General features: G+C 46.5%; 1 protein-coding gene across 7 annotated transcripts in view; it reads right to left on the bottom strand.

Moving 5' to 3' along the window:
• The window catches only part of LOC104937731 (RNA binding protein fox-1 homolog 2), a 42,670-nt gene that overhangs the window by 13,854 nt on the left and 11,576 nt on the right, over window positions 1-17,240 (bottom strand). For 6 of the 7 annotated variants that reach the window (XR_003463275.1, XM_019265942.2, XM_019265941.2 and 3 more), the window contains 4 exons: window positions 7,173-7,376; window positions 6,108-6,281; window positions 5,485-5,538; window positions 4,645-4,737 (listed from right to left, as the gene is read on the bottom strand). Coding sequence is in view for 6 of the 7 variants with exons in the window: in XM_019265942.2 (XP_019121487.1) it covers window positions 4,645-4,737; window positions 5,485-5,538; window positions 6,108-6,281; window positions 7,173-7,376 (525 nt within the window). In the remaining variant the exon portion in view is untranslated. Of the gene's footprint in view, window positions 1-4,644; window positions 4,738-5,484; window positions 5,539-6,107; window positions 6,282-7,172; window positions 7,377-15,500; window positions 16,695-17,240 lie in introns of those variants that run through there. The other variant, XM_019265944.2, reaches the window with a different exon arrangement.

A 17,240-nucleotide genomic window follows, 5' to 3' on the forward strand; every position in this document is an offset into this window, starting at 1 on the left:
TTTTTTTAGCCAAGCTATGAATATTTTTTTAATCATTTATAAGAGGATGTGTATAAATTAAAACATGGTGTACCTCCAGTGATCTGTGTAATCAATCACCAATGCAGCCCTACTTCCTACGTCTCCCTCATTTGGGCGTAGTAGAATAATTACCGGCTTCAAAAGTTAAGACACCCAACCGCAAAAACATGACCTGCCTGCAACAGTTCAAAAAAGCTCGACTGGTTTTTCTTCACATGGCCAGGAGACTTTGGGTAAATGTAAATCCTGTATTCAAATGTGTGAAAAGCCGTGCTCCTTTCAGCTTTGTTTTTTTTTTTTCTTTAGTCTGTTGGGCAAACTTCACACCTGTAAAAATTCTGTACAAAGCATATCCAAGTTCTCATAACACTGCAAAATGTGAAATAATAATAATAATTAAAAAAAAAACCCTGATAGCAGCAGTGTTACAGCTCAGAAAAGAGAAAAGAGGAAAGAGGGAAGGAAACAAGGGGAGAGAGGATGCTAGCTCTCGGCGCTTCACGGAGCTCTGAGCATCGGTACGACAATCGGGAAGTGTTCGGTGCTCTACAGAACAAAAGAGATGGTAGAAGGAGAATGGAGATACCTCGACTTAACCTGCCTCCTAAAAAAATAAATAAAAGAGAGCTAGCCTAACTGGACTGGATGTACAGCGATGAAGCGCACCACCTTCCTTCAATAAGAGCAGGATGGTTAAACTGTCTGTGCTGAAGTCAAAAGGACAAGTTTGGTTAGACTGACTCATTCCTGTGTGGTGGAGTTAGGCCACAAGAGAAGAGTGTGTGTCATGGAAACAGTGGCTATAATTTCCTGTTTTACCAGTCACCACAAAATAAAAAATAAAATAAAAATACTGACGACTGTAGGATGGTAAAACAATCAAAATAAAAACAAGATGACGAGGAACGGAAAGAAAAGAAGGTGGACAGAAGGTGATGGGCGAAAATATTAAAGTTAGACAAACAACTAGAGGTTATTTTGTTTTAAAAAAAAGGAAAGACAAAACTTGACTGGCAACGAGAGAATGAAGAGGTGAGGAGAGAGAGAGAGAGAGAGAGAGAGAGAGAGAGAGAGAGCCCGAGAGAGAGAGAGAGAGAGAGAGAGAGAGAGAGAGAGAGAGAGAGAGAGAGGCGACACAAACAAACAAAGACCGAGGGTTGAAAGGGCAAAGTGCAAACTCTCTTTCCCCTTTTCTTTCAACCTTTTCACTCGTGTACGAAGCAAACGCACACACACACACACATGGATACGCACACGTTTCATTCCTTTAATCTGCTCTGGGGCGTGTCATGCAGTAACAGAAAGTTTCAAGATCAACAAAAACAGGACTGGTCAAAGGAGGAGGCGGGGGACACAAGGAGCTGGTAATCCTCCGCCTCAGGCCGTCACCCCGTCCGACAACTCACAACCTTACCGATTCAAAGCCTCGCTACAGGATACAAATCATGCAGAAGCTTCGTTAAGTTAATGGAAATGACTGATTTAAGGCCAAAGTGAGCTGAAGGCCAACTGTGTGTGTGTGTGTGTGTACATCGTCAGGCATGCCGTACAGCTTCTCCTCATCCTTTTTCCACACACCCATGCAGTGACGATAACTCAACAGTTTGCCTCCTTATGCATGCAGAGCAGCACCCCAGTGACACACACACCTCAGCTATTCTGCATCGTTGCGTTCAAGTGTCTGACTAAAACTCTGCGCCGCGGAGGAGCCATCACTTCCCCCCGAATACTCCGGCTACACGGCTCAAACACACACAACCTTTAGAGAGCGGGAGTTAGTGGATGGGAGTGTTGTCGGGTTTGAGCGTGGTCTCCGTGCGCCCTCCTCAGCGTGGCAGCCTCTTTATTTGGTCTTACATTCCCGGAGACGGGACAATGAAGTTATTACTGTTGATTTTTCTGACACATCTTCACCTACAAACTAAGAAATATTAGAAAGTGTGACTCCCTGGACCGCCAGCTCAGAGGCTGCACACGTGAGACCATGCAGGGACCCTAATGCGCTTCCTGCACAGCCAATAATTAAGAGTAAGAATGAAATATGCGTCTTCACATATGCGACTAAATGGCTTGAGGAGGATTTTCTATCATTAGCTTCATGGGGGTGTCGTACAGTCAGAGTAACACAAGTCAATGACAGCCAAGGCAGTTCCCGCCCGAGGCAGAGAGATGAGTGAGCACACGCACAGACACAGCCATGGGTGAGGTGGAGATGCACTGAGGTGTGTATGTTTTTTCGAGCGCATACTAAAAACACACACTGTCACACCTATATATAGGCCTACAGGACTCTATATATAGAATGAAAAAGATGATGAGATGGGGTCACAAGAAGAGAAAGCAGGTAGAGACAAAGTGAACTGTAGTTGGGGCTCACTTACATGGACACATTGGAAGTGTACAGGGAATTGATCTCTTCAAAGCGCAGAGTTTTATTCCAGACAAAGACAAGTACAGTTTAACTTTAAGACAATGCGCTCTCTGTTTCATAAAGTCCACATGCATGCACACTTAATCTACGAGAACAACTACTAACCAACTCCCATCGGCATGCACCGAGAAGAAGAGATGTCAGCGCTCGAGTCGAGGACATCTTTAGAGATTCAGTCAAAGTTTCACTCAAGACTACGAGGCACCCAGGTGCAACTGATTTCATGCTAACTGCACAAGTCCCATCACCAAAAAGGATTCAACAAACATGCAAGAAAAAAAAAAACATCCAGCCGCCTGCAGCACTGCCACGGTTAGCCTACGTGTTTCCATCGTGAAATACCGACCATGCACACTTAGGCTACGTCGACTCAACTCATGCCAGTGAACTGCAGGGTTCAATCACACATGATAGGAGTTATGTGACATTTATGTATAACCATGGTATACAGTCGGCCTATATTTCAGAGTTTCTGAATTATTATCACATCAGTTTTATAGACGTTCGTCTGCCGCCTTCATCTCTGGGAAACATAGTTCAACAAACTCTGAAATCGTACGACCAATCAAAGCGAGAGTAACACGGCAACATCTGCAAGAAAGGAGAAGCGGCAGACAGCATCGCCTCAAATAGAAATGTCCGGCCCTTTTCTCCTCGGTTGAAAGAATGTGTAAACACAAACCCGCGGCTCGTCCCGCGTCCAGCCTTTTGTCTCTTCAAGCCCATGCACCATAAACAGACAGAGAGAGAGACACACTCTGCAGACTTCCTGTTACTGGCCCACCATGCAGCTGATACAAGATTCGTTACAGCCCGACACCACCACGAGTACGACATGCAGAGTGACAACTCTGATTAATACAAGTGACTGATAATCATGCAACAATCGGGTTAAAGCGATGCCGGGGACAACACATTTGGATTGTCGACTGAACACAAGGGGGCAGAACTGATGCAGAGGGGGGTAAAACTGGCTCCATCAGTATCCATTCAGCTTGCTGATTGACTGAAGGTGGAGGTGGTGGTGGTGGAGATGGTGGTGGCAGAGGAGGAGGAGGAGGGAGTGTGTTGTACCAGTGGATGCAGGTGGCTGTCTTTCATTCTCGACCACACTGCAGCAGAACTGAGAGTACAGAAACTAAAAAAAGGGTGCCGGGCCAGCCTCATCCATCATGCAGGAGCTGACTTGCACCGCCACCCCTCTTCCCTCCACACACACACACACACACACAAACACCAGAAGGAAATCACCACAGTAAGCCCATGCAGAAATCCTGGCTTACAGTGACGTGAGCCACAGAAATCCAATATGAACGACTGGCTCGACTGAAAAGCCCCGAAAACAAAAGAAGAAAAACTGCTATCGAAGAAACTCAGCACATGCTTCAGGTCTAAAAACTAAACAAATGAAATCAAATGAAACAACCTGAACGCACATAGACTTTACATACATGGAAAAAAAAAAAAAAAACTCAAGTGCACAGATCTCCTGGACGAATCCAGACTTCAATAAAGTGAACATGCGTCAGTGTTGATGTGATTCCCAGCATGCTGCCGCCGCACCAGGAGCCATAAGCTTGTCACAACCACTTAGCCGCGGCACCGGGAGAGGGGAACACAGAAGGATTTCTACTCTAGGGAAGAAAACGAGAGCATCTGACAGCAATCTGCCATGCATCATCCTTTCACCGCGTTCCTCTCGTGCCCTCCGGTGCCGACAAACACAAACATCATTCCAATTGTTGCGGGAGGGGGGAAAAAAAGTTGTAACGTCAGTGTGGCTACAAGTTGCGCATCAGTGGAAAAAAAAAGACATAAAATAATCATTTTAAAAAAAAAAGGTGAAGAGGCAACAGCTTGATGTGAAACATAAAATGCTGCAGAGGATAAGTACCCAGCATGCCTTACGTAGTGTTCTTGCACCCCCAATCATTCCCACCACAAAAACAAAAGAACAACAACAAAAAAACAAAAAAAATAAGGAGGAAAGAAGTCTTTTTAGATTTGAAAATGAAAAAACACATTGCAGAGGACCAGGGAGCGGGATACCAGTGGGCTGCATCAGAGCATATCACTAAAGGGAGCATGGGAGCTAGCTAGCAGTCAGTGATCAAGCAGAATTATGACAGGAGTACAGAGAGAATACAGAAGAGAGGAAGGGAGAGAGACAGAGAGAGAGAGAGGAAAATTACCTCAATCTTACGACCTTCCACCAATGTGCCGTGGAGCTTTTCCCTCGCTTTCTCTGCGTCTGCGCTCGTCTCGAATGTCACAAAGCCAAAACCCTGTGGTGCACGGCAGAGGTTAAAGAGGTTGGCGGCCGAGCGAGGGCCACATCATCAGGGATTGTGTGGAGAGAGAGAGGGAGGGAGAGAGAGGACAATCCTTAGACCTCAGCGTGCACGCTGACATCGTTTAACAGATAATTGGAGTTTCATAACGATGAAACCCCCGCGTGGTTTAAGCTGACACCGCATCACTGTGTCACGTTTATAGAGGAATGCCATGCAAAGTGGGAATCGGGGCGCATTCAGACAGGATCAGATCAATTTGAGTGGGTGTAGTCTGTTTGGGTTGCGGCGGTGCAGGTGTTTTAGAGAAACCACAGCCTGTCACACTGTGGCTGCCAATCAGGCAAACCCCTCCACAGTCAGACTATCCAGGTGGATTCATGGACTAAACTCTTGATACTCTATCCGTCGTGTTCTGGCTTTGTTTATTTCATGTAACCAGCTTCTAAAATCTGAGTCTGGCTCGCATTTTACGCTGCAAAATAGTGACACGAAGAAGTTTAATTTGGTTCTTGTGCGACAGAGAGAAAGAGAGAGCTTTGGTCGAGTGCTTGGCCTGTTAATCAGTGATACAAAAAGTTATTTTCTCATTGTTTGTGCTGGACGTAACCTTTGTGAAACAGACGCAAACTCGCCTCAGCGCTGCACAAACCCTGCCACGATTCAACGTAAGCGCCTGATCCTGTCCGAGTGCGACCGTACTGGGAAGGAGTTGAGGTGTAGTTTTAAAGAATCACTTACCTTTGAACCCCTCTCATTGAAAATAATCTCTACATCCAGAATCTTGCCAAATTGCTGCAAATAAATTTGAGGGAAGAAATTAGTAAACAAGTACGAGACAAAAAAAAGCAATAGATCACATCTTTATCTGAGGAGCCTTCACAATCGCTGCTTTTAAATCTTCTTAAGGCGTTCTTTATCTTTCTCTTGCTGCTGCTGTATAAATAAAGGTTATTATTTATTAGAAGACTCTTTCAGGACAGCGTTACTGCAGTCAGAAGCTTCTTGTGCCAGTTACAGCAGCCTCACACTAGGTGTCACTATTACACAAAAGACAACAGCCCACGTTTCACCGAGCTTCTTTCTGACTCCTCGCCTTGAACTCTGCTCTGTCCCCTTTTCTCCCCACTCTCACTTCGTCCCTCGTGCTAACACACATAGCAGACAATCGTCCCCTCAAGCACTGACAGAACGCTCGTGAGTATTTCTCCTTTGTGTTAGTTGTGGACTCTTTTGTCGGTGTCTAAACTCCACCCCTGGTGAGCTGGCCTCCTGCCGTGGAGTACCCCAAGGGCGTCTAGACTGATTTATTGACCCTGTTCAAAATGAGGCCTCCCCCCCGCAAGACATTCCTAGCCTCTTACCCCAAACATCTGCCTGAGGTCAGGGTCCCGGAAGCGGAAGGGGATGTTTGAGACGTGGAGGCGTTTGGGGGTCCCTTTGGCCTCTGTGGGGTCTCCGACAGAGCCTCCTCCGCCCGTGCCTCCTGTACCGCACTGTACTCCTGCCTCGCCCTGGGGCGTCTCCTCTGACTTCACCTGTGGATAGAGAGCAGGAGAAGCAGGGTGAGGAAGGCGAGAGTCGGGGAGGTGAAGCTACATGACTTGAAGCTGAAGCTCTAGCAGAGTTTAGAAGTACGTGATGCAGAAAGCTATTTGTATGCAGCGTGGTTATAAACTGTAATTATAATCTCAACTGCACGGTAAATGAAACATGACTCGTGTATTTATGTTTACATAATTCCCTACTGCGGGTCCTTCATCCCAACAGCTGTCAGACTCGTTAACACCAGCAAGACTTCAGGACGTTTTCCATACGTTTCTTACTGAGTCATTTCTTATCAACCTGCTGAGTGGGATCATTTAATCTTATCTCATCAAGACTAAAACCTAGCACCAAACGTGGGATCTGTTTAAGTTAACAGCATCGGAGAAAAGTTTGACCCGATGACGGGATCGTGAGGCCTGACCGACGACCAGATTTCATGGCAATCCATTCTCAAGTTTTTAAAACATTTCGCTAAAAACTAAAAAAAAGAAAAGAAAAACCTGCTGCTGGCACTGGAGGAAATCAGAGGACCGCCAAAGTCATTAGAGTTCATCCTCTGGGACAGATGAATGTCGGTTTCGTGGCAATTCATCCAGAGGTTGGAGAGATATTTCAGTCTGGGTTAAAATTGTGGAGCGACTGACTGATTTATAACTGTTAACTTCTAGCACTACGACTGCGACTTTATCTAATAAAAACTATTAAAATCTTACAGTTCTTTGACTATTTCAGAGCATCAGCGTACGAAGAGAAGGCGACAAACACCACTGCTACTCGCTGAATACTTGTACAACAAACATCTCATGATTAATGACTCGACTTCCCGACCGTCTGACAGATAATTAAACTACTTTACTGCTTCGTAAACACGCGCTGCTTACGTTGCCGTTGTTGTTGGTGGTAGCGGCGGCGGCTCCGTTAGCGCCAGCCCCTACATCTGCTGTGCCCTGGCCCCCGGCACCAAACATGGCCCCGGGGCCGAACTCTGTGCCTGGCAGCCCGTTCTGAGGAGGGGGCGGAGGAGGGAACGCTGAGAAGGGTGGGGCCACCAATCCCTCCTGTCCTCCTGTCGAATCCTGAGAGCCCTGGAGGAAAGGAAGGAAGGGAGGGAGGGAGGGAGGGGAGAAAAGAAGGAGACAGCTTAAGATATGTAAGTCGGTAAGCCGTTAACAGTGGCGTCCTGGTGAAGGTGGGAGGAAGGAGGGAGGTCAAAGTGCTGCCTATTACATTTCACTCTCTCCTCCTCCACTCAGTTACTCCCCCATCCCCTCCACCCCGCCCCCACCTCCATATCTCCGACAGGCATGTGTTTTCAGTCAGCCGACCATGAAATATTTACCGCAAACACATCTATTATTAAGGGTCCTGAAAATTCGATACACGCTTTGAGACACAAAAGATGTGTATGTGGGATGGATGGACGCGCAGAAAGATGAGCACTAACTGTGCCATGAGGACCGTGACGTGTTTACAGCTGCTGCTGCATTGTGTGAATACTCCTTCCTCTATATATTTGTTTTTGGTTTTTTTTAGCCGCCATCTATAATTCAGATTAACTGTGTATCAGCTGGGACTCGTGTTGCCTCGGGTTCTTTATTCCCCCGCACTGTTACAACTGTATCAGCAGCAGGATCATCTACAGATGCTTTATAGCCCAGCTGCTGCTGCTGCTGCTGCTCCACATGCACCTTATCTTGTATATGTGTGTGTGTGTGTGCGTGTGTGTGTGTGGTGACTCTGCAATATTCCCTGCTTCAATCATTTCACACACATACATTCAAGGACATGTTGGTCTCACAAAAGACCGAGCTGAAAAAGAAAAGGAGGGTTCTGTGGCTTCTTCCACGAGCATCCAACGCCGTCGACCACTGGTCTGGTCTCTGCCGTGGGCTGAGCGACGCCAAGAGACACCAGACGGCCTTTTTTTTTTTTTTTTTTAAATTAGACAGTAACTAAGACGCTGCAAAGCAAATGTCTTCTGTCCCTCCTCTATAATGCTACAGTCTCGCTTGTTCTGCTCTTCTGCGGTTGTGTCGACCGCTTCGGCTTTAAAAAGCCAGCTTAGGCTGAAACAGACAGACAGACAGCTTCTGGGGCCTGGGCCCAACAGATAGAGGAGGCATCAGAGAAGACTAATCCAAAAAAAAAAACAGGAGGACGGAAAAATCTGGGAAGCTGCAACTGCAACTCTCGTTGTGGTTAAAGGCTAAAATGTATGTTCGGAAAGAATGTGTGAAAGCTGATTGTGTTTCTGCATCCGCTACGGGTTTCTGTCGCCGAGTGATAAAAAAAAAAAAAAAGAAAAGAAAAGAGGGAATCTGTTCAAGAAGAGATTTGATAGAGAAGCTATTAAAATTCATAGGTTACGCCTCAGCATACCCGGGCTGGTATATATCAAAGCCTAAATGTGCTTGTTAGGGCATGTGAGCTCGTAAACATGCAGTAGCCTGTATTCAGCCATTAAAGGGTGTGTCCTATAGGCATATCCCTGCCCAGGGCTGAGTCACACACACACACATGCTGGGCAGAGAGGGAGTAAAAGAATTAGAGAAACCGAACAAGAAAGGTTAAAGCCTTATGAATAAACAGAGAGGGGGAATTAAACAGAATCGTGTTTTAACACGAGCGCTCGGAAAGCTGCCGGGTCTCCCACGTCTGACATATTTCATTAACAGGGATGCCGTGTCACGCTGATCATCATCCAGTGTTTTTCAGAAGAGCCGCTGCCTTCGGGGCACGGAGAGAAGCAGCTTGTGATTTTACAAAGAAAAAGCTTCTGCCTCTGAATGAAAGCACTGTGGAGCCTTACAGATGTCATCACACCAAGCTCCCACATGATAAGTCACGTGTAAAAAAAAAAGAAAAGAAAAGAAAAACACATTTTAAGGTGTTATAACATTTTTTACTCTCCTGCTGCAGATGTTTAAAGAGCTCGTGGTCACGTGTGTGCTTTTATTTTGAAGGCTCCCCATGATTTAGCTCTACCTGAGAGTATAAAGTGATAAACAGGCGAGTGGAGGCTGTCGGTGGATTAAGGTTGAGGGTTTTTTTTTTTTACACAAGGCATTCCTGACCCGCTGACTGAAGGAGCAGCAATGCCCTACATGGCAGCATCATATAGTGAAAAGGAGGAGAGGGGGGAGAGAGAGGAAAAAAGAAATAATGGAAAAAGAAAAGGGGGGTTTAACAGGAGGGGGAAGGGGGATTATGGGAGGTAATGACAGCCTCCATTAGAGTTATGTCTGGTCTTAAACCAAGCTGAATTTTCATATTGTGAGATGCAGAACTGGCCCGAATCTGTGATGAATTATTAGGCATTAAAATAACATGAAGAGCGAGCGGAGCGATCTGATGTTACAAATACAAAAAAGGACCATCTGGAGAAGGACCTATTCATCCACACACACACACACACAGCATTTGTGTTACCTGAGACACCATATGTTTTTCCATACACGAGGAGAGGATGAGGAGGGGGAGGTGGAGGAGGAGGAGGAGGAGGTGGAGAGGCCTTTCTCACGGCAAAGCGTTCAGGCGTGTGCGCCTGCCGACTTTTAGCCTCTAACCAAGCGAGTGAGAGCAGACGGCGGGCCACAGAAACACAGAGTGTGCCGGTGAAACTAATCGAATCATGCAAATTCACGACACTTCTTGTCTGTAAAGTTGGCCCGGCTGAAGATAGAAATGCTCTTTACAGTTTCTCCTCCGTCTCCTTTTCTTTTCCTGCGGTTGGAGGAGTAAGTATGCCTGCGTACACTCCCCCCCCCTCCTCCACCTCCTCCTCCCTTTCCCCCCTTCCCTCTTCGTCCTTGCCTGCCACGCTTGATGAAAGCCAGAGGGAGATTTTTTTTTCCCCCCCTTTTAAAACCCACGAGCACCCGCCCCTCGAGTCACTCAGAGCTTCTACTGCACAGCGATGTCCGTCAAAACCTAAAGCCATAGCCCCCCCGGCACGGCAGGCAGATCAACAAAGATCAGATTGTTTGTCATGATTGTGCATAAACAACAAGAGTATAATTACAGCTGCAATAATTAGGTGATTAATCGATTGACAAAAAAGCTAAAAATGACAAATATTTGCAACAGTTTGCGTCTTTTCTTCGTCTTAAATGATGGAAACTAAAGCCGGGCTGACATATACTAGCCTACTGCAGATATATCAGGTCTCATATTGGCATGTATCATATCAGATATCATATACACCGATATTAAATAAAAGTATAGGATGCAGAAATAAAACGCTTGCACTAATATTTTGGTGTCTATCTATTCAGCAGAGTGAACTGTGATCTACAAACTGTGGCAGGAAGCAGTAGTGATGTCAACTAGAACTGGTCTACGAGGTATAAGTAGAGTCATTTAACATCTGAATATTATTCTACATTTAACCTCAGTGGTCTTCCATAAAGTTATGTGTTTAAGTGAACAGCCTCTTGAGTCACATCAGCGCTCGTTCTGCCTCAAACATTCACTATACTGGCTGGTAATTTGTGCATCTTTCCACTCCTGAAGTCGGTTTTTGTCGGGCTCCAATAGTAAAGTGAAAATCTTTGGGACTGCTGGTCAGGCAAACAAACATCTGAAGAAGTCACCTTAACCAGTGAGGAATTATACCGGCCATTTTCACTATTATCTGGCAAAATGATGGTTGGTTGTAGCTCTACACCACACTGCACTAAAACGATATTGTTTCCTTCTTTATTAGCTTTAATTCTATAGATATTTTTGTGAGGCTGAGCATCGGATCAGAGTTAATACTCCTGATTGGGTGCAGAAAATCCTCCAAACACTTAACGTCCCTCTAGTTCTCAGTCTGACTGAGGCGTGATGCTTCATGTTTCAGAGATATGACTGCCTCTGTAGCAACAATGTAGAACGATTAGTCAATTAGTTAATCACCACAACTCTTTTTGGCAACCTGTGAATCATTCTGACTCACTTTTTCCATCGTTCTCTGATTTCTTAACTCCTCTGTGACAGTAAACTGAATCATGTCATTTTAGGCTGTGTGGAGCAGTGATAGACATTTTATGGATCAAAGAACTAATTGATTAATTGAGAAAACGGACGTCAGATTAACGATTAATAAATCAAATGTGAGTTGCAGCCCTGCTACAGCCACTGTGCTCACTATCCCATTGTCCCGTTTACGACGTCTACGACTATTTTTATGTCTCTGTTGCTCATAACCAATCACTGATTGACATTTACACTTAACATTTCCCTGACCTTTAATCCGGACTGATTTACAGAGGATGCAACAGCAGAATAAACCTCTCACTCCACACCATCGGGATCCATAAAAACAACAGAGACCAATGGAAATATGCAAATGCAGCCATTGCGGTATTTGAATGTTTTGGAGTCGTGCTTTGCTGCGCTGCCACAACATTGCATTCTGAGCAGATGCAGGGAGGACGGGGGGTATGTACGCTGCCGTCACGACTTGCAGGAGAAGTTTAAATGTACTGCTGCAGTGTGAGACGGTGTGTGCGGAGCTACGATGTTACAGTGCTGTTTGTCATGCAGGAGGAGGTAACCTAGGAGATCCTGCATACATTTAAGGCTCCACTGCACCATATCTGTACATCGCATCGCTTCCAGCCGTGCCCGTACGTACACGCCCTTTTGGTGTGTGTGGGGGGTTTCACGCCTTGACCCTGCTGTGTGCAGCCTCAGGCGGCAGCAGTTAGAGCATTGTTAGTGGGGTGATATCATCATCACGGGCGGAGAGGAGAACCCTGAGGTGTCACGCAGTGCATTAGGCCACTGATACTGAGCACTTTTGAGTATTTCTCTTACCAAGAAGTCAGTATTATGTGCCACTCTCTCGAATACCCGTAATCCCACAGGAGAGGATATAGCTAAATAGGATGTTGGTTAAACTGAGTGTTGTTTTACCCTGCCCTGACACTTACAGCAAAACACACAGCTACCTGTCAATGTGTGTGAGAGAGAGAGAGTGCAGCAGCACCATTCTGTCCATTTCTCATATGTATGCAGCTACACTCGGCACATACAGGGAGCCCTGAGGGGGAAACAGACTTGGGTGTGGATCCCTTGCAAATTCCTTGAAGGCCTGTTGTCGTACGCTGGCTAACCAAGCAGTCTTGTGGAGATAATATGGGAGGTGGGAACAAGAGAGGCGAGCCTTAAATACTCAGATGTCGCTCGCTCGCCTTGCAAAGCCACTCGGTGTATTAACTATTAGCGGCTTGGCTTGACACCTTTCCTTATGGGCTCAGCGCTAAAGCGGAGAGAGGGTTAGAGGCATGACGCAACACCTCTGGACATCTACAGATAGACGCAGAGAGAGACAGAGAGAGAGACACAGGAATAAAAATGAGATGACACATATTTTTCTGACAAGCGGATAAGCGGACATATTTTTGTTGAGCTGTGAAAAAGCAGAAATGAGAATGGGCAGACTCGATGCTCGTGTGCCATCCTGAAGCGATGACGCTGACAAACGGATGAGTTCTCGGAATCGGCTCGCCGTGTTCATTTGTCACTCTAAATAATATCGAGATGGAAATTAAAGTAGGTCTGGCTGATTCGGACAAAAATAAAAACTCTCAAATTCACTTTTTTTTTTTTTTTTTTTGCAAAATGCAGCAATTTTTTTAAGGACAACAGGTGCAAAACAAGAACAATACAAGACCTCTGCTGCTACTGTCCCACCCAGACATGGACGGTCAGTAGCAGATGCTTCAACAAAGTAGAGCAGAGACTTTAATAATCAGTTTCAGAGAAGTCTGCTCGCTATCCCACCTGCTCCTGCTTTTTGTGGTAGCAGACAGCTACCCGGCATGTACGGACAGCGAGGAAAGAGTAGAATCCGCACACTGATCGGTCACGGCTTCACCTCCGGCTACCAGAAAAAGATGCCGAGATTGCGCCAGGATTTTTTCAGCGTACCCCTAAGGGTACACATTCAGACAGGATTCTGCACCTGTTGAGATCTGGTTTTCTTTATTTCATGTAGCCAGCCTCTAAATCGGAGTCTGCAAAACAGACACGAGGAAGTTTAATTTAGTTTGAGAGAGCGCGCGAGCATCGGTCGAGCGACATGGACAGTGAATGAGAGTGAGCGAGCGCCGGCTTTGAAAAAAAAGCCAGTCAATCAGAGTTAATCGTTCGACACGAACAAACACACGCCACCGCAGTGCCTGATCCTTGTCTGAATGTACCCTAATGTAGACAAGAACACCTTAGACTGCACACCTGAGCTCCATTTCTTATTTCTTTATATCTTACCTGACCCTATTAATATATTTTTTATTTTTCATCCTATATTGTCTTATTTCTACCTTTAATAATACTGAACCATTTCGAAAGATGTAACAAATGTACCATGTAAAGGGTAGGAGCAGTGTTATTTTTGTTGTTAATCACAATTTTCATGAATTGTCTAGTGCATAATTTACATATTTTATACTTATATAAACGTCCAATACAAAACAAACCGCACACCTGCTGCAGATTACGGGTCGTAACTTAAAGATGTAGCTACTGTAGCTTTCGTTCACGTTGTAATAACTGGCAGACATTGCATACATGTTGCAAAAACAAATATTTGAATTAATGTGATGTATCAAGCAGCCTTCAAGGTGAGCAGGCAGGATAAGGTGAGGTGCACACGGACTGTGAAGCTGCGCTGAAGTCACACGGCTGGTTTAAAAGTAACCCTTATCCACAGTGTATACTCCAGGATAGAAGGTGTGTCACCCAAAATAGAGAGCAGTGCCATAAATTTCACAGAGGACAGTGTGACGGGTGGTGGTGTGTCACCTTTAAAGTGCATTCCCACATGGAACTAACACCACCCCCCACCACCTCGGCCCTTACGGCCTTCTAGTTTACTACCACCATCCTCCATTTGGTGTTGTTCTCTTTGAAGAAGAAGAATTTGTTTAGCTTACAGCTTCTCTATCCTGGAGGGGGCAGAAGAGAGGGCGGGGGTGAGAAACACATGAACAACAATAACAACCCATACTTTGACTTCACCGTGTCAGATGGGGGTTCTTGTGACTTTACAGACGTCGATCAAGTGTTGATGAACGGGGATTAACCAGTGAGAGCGAGGTACGCAGGTAGTGTGTGTGTGTGTGTTAGAAAAAAGACAGGGTTGCTGCTGTGTATTCATTATTAGTAACTATGTGTGTCTCGGTGCCATGAGAGAGGAGGGGGGTGGGGGGGTAATAAAGTAGTCTAGCAACAACTGGTGTGTGTGTGTGTGTGTGTGTGTGTGTGTGTGTGTGTGTGTGTGTGTGTGTGTGTCAGAAACAACTGTGCCCTGGCACCTGTCTCCCTCAATCCAGGGACAGATGACGTTTGAACCGCATGGACAGCCTGGATGACAACGTTGAATCGCTTGACAGAATCTCAGCCTGCACCCTCTGTACACATGACATGACATGTCACACACACACACACACACACATACACACACACACACACGCACTCAAAATATAACATAACACTGTGTAAAGTCAACGACAGCGGGAGCGTGAAGCAGCCCGAATGCACATTCGTGTCGGCACAGGTGAGCGAGCAGCCGCTGTTACCTGCTGCATGTCTTGCGTGCACCGCCCCCACCCCAAATACCGACAACCCCCACCCCCCAAAGGAACCCAAGACCAGATCGCAGGACGTGCTAGAACAGAGCCAGAGAGCAGCTCTCATCCTCAGGCTGTCTCTCAGCTAAAGTAGCACAGACACGCCCACACCGTGTGCTAAGAGCAGCCGAGCACATCAACTGTATAAACATTAAATGCTGTTGGTGGCGTGATCACGCACACATGCAACTCGCCCGATGCCCTTTTTTCTTCCCGTCTGGTAACACCGGGACAAAATGTTGCATGATCACGGCGAAGGTGCTGATGAGCCGTTAGATTCCTTCATACTTGAGCGCAGAGAGTTAAAAAAAGTGAAAGGAGTCGAGCTGCAGGGACAAGCCCTGCTGTTAGCTTGATGCCCTGCCAACTATCTGACAAAAGGCCTCACCTGGGCCAAGACCCAGCAAACCAAAACAGGCCATGTCGTAAACAGAACACCAATTACTGCTTCATGACACCAAACTAAACTAACGAGCGTAAACCGTTAAGAATAATATCTCTCTCTTGTTTTTCTAGTTGGGAGCGCTCAGTTCTCGACATGTGCGCCGACTTGTTTACACAGAGAAGCAGCTGCTGAGGAGGTGAACTTACCGGGAGCATTGCAGGGTAGTACAGCCCCATCATTGTCTGATCTACAGGAACAACTGCTGCTGTCCAGCTCTCCCCTTCCCTCTCTGTCTCTAGTCCTCCTCCTGTTCCTCCTCTCCTCTGCCCGTGCTCTAAGACCATGAGCCGACGATGGCTTCAGTCCACGTCTGTCTCACACATTCAAATTCTCCCTCGTTCACTCCCCTTTCCTCCTCCTTCTTCTCCTTCTCCTTCCCTTCGCCGGTGTCCCTTCTTCCACTTCTTCTTCTTCTCCAGCACGCCAAATCGTCTCGTCTTGTCTTGCCTGTCACTCTCCGCCTCTGTCTTTCTTCCTCGTCTCCCTGGGCCCGGCTGCTCTGATCCCCCTTGGGCCTTTCTGTCTCTCTCTCTCCTCCTGACAAGGCCGAGTCTCTTCTTCCTCTTCCTCTTCTTCTTCTTGCCTCCTTTTTCTCTCTCTTCTCTTTTGCTCTGCGTCTGTCATTCACACACACACACTCACGTTACACGTCCTGCTTGCTCCCCCCTTTGCTTCCTCTTGTTCCCGCCCCCTCTTTTAAAAACTTTCCCTCCCTCTCGGCCTCAGTCCCTCCTATCCATCAACGCATCCATCCTCTCCCGTGTAGCCATCTAACTCTGTGTGTCTAGATGGAGTCAGAAAGCTGTTGTTGCTGTCTCCTCGAACCCCGGGAGAGAGAGCGAGAAAAGGAACAGGAAGGAAGAAGATGCTGTCTTCTCTCCACGCACTGGCTGCCTGAGAGTACAGAACACGAATGCGACCCCCACTGCATTGCAGCTTCTTCTTCTCTCTCTCTCTCTCTCTTTTTTTTTGATGATTTATTTATTGCGTGGCAGCCTGTCAGCTCCAAAAAGCAGCGGTAGGTAGGCCAGTCGGTAGACAGCTAAGGTAGCTAGCTGCGTGGGTAGGCTCCTAGATCACCATCTCTCCTCTGCGGCTGCCTTCAGATCGCACAGATGGAAGTCTCACAAAAACTGAGAGAGGAGGCGCCAGCCCCGATTCCAGCATCTGAACCTCAACCTGAACATGAATCTGTATCACGCTGCATTGCGCCTTTCTTCCCCTTTCCTCTCTTCTTCTGGCTCAGGCTCAGTTCCCCTCACTTGTTCCCACCACTGTATTGTTAAGGAGGCGCTTAATTTGCAGAGATGAGAGTGCAGTTCCTTACACCGCATTTTCATATGGGAGGGACTGAACTCTGCGGAAAAAAAAAAAAGCCCTGATGCCAAGCTTTGAGACATCTGCTGAGTCTGGCTGGAACTGGGTCCAGAGGGGGACGGAGGGAGGGCGAGATAAGTGATTGGAAGTGGTGGGAAAAACGGGTGGGGGGGTAAAAGAAAGAAAAAGAAGGGTGGAATAAGGGGTGGACGGCGGGTGCGGGTGAGAGATAACGGGATAGAGAGATAAATGGATAAAAAAAAAGCGAGGGATGACAGGATTAGGGCTGTAAGTGAAGAGGATGAGAGGATGAATGAGGGGATGATCTGAGGATTAGAGCACACCGACTGAACATGGCGATAAACACACACACACACACACACACACACACGTATGCAAACACAGAAATGCACACAAAAAACTGTGATTGTATTCATGCGGCTGCACCTTGGCTCACACACACACACACACACACATACACACACACACACACACACACACAAAGGCTATATCCATCCCACGCTTATCAGCTAATTCAAACAAAGGCCTGCTCCTTCAAACAACAGCAT

Source organism: Larimichthys crocea, chromosome XII (genome assembly GCF_000972845.2).
Source record: "Larimichthys crocea isolate SSNF chromosome XII, L_crocea_2.0, whole genome shotgun sequence".
NCBI lineage: Eukaryota > Metazoa > Chordata > Actinopteri > Sciaenidae > Larimichthys > Larimichthys crocea.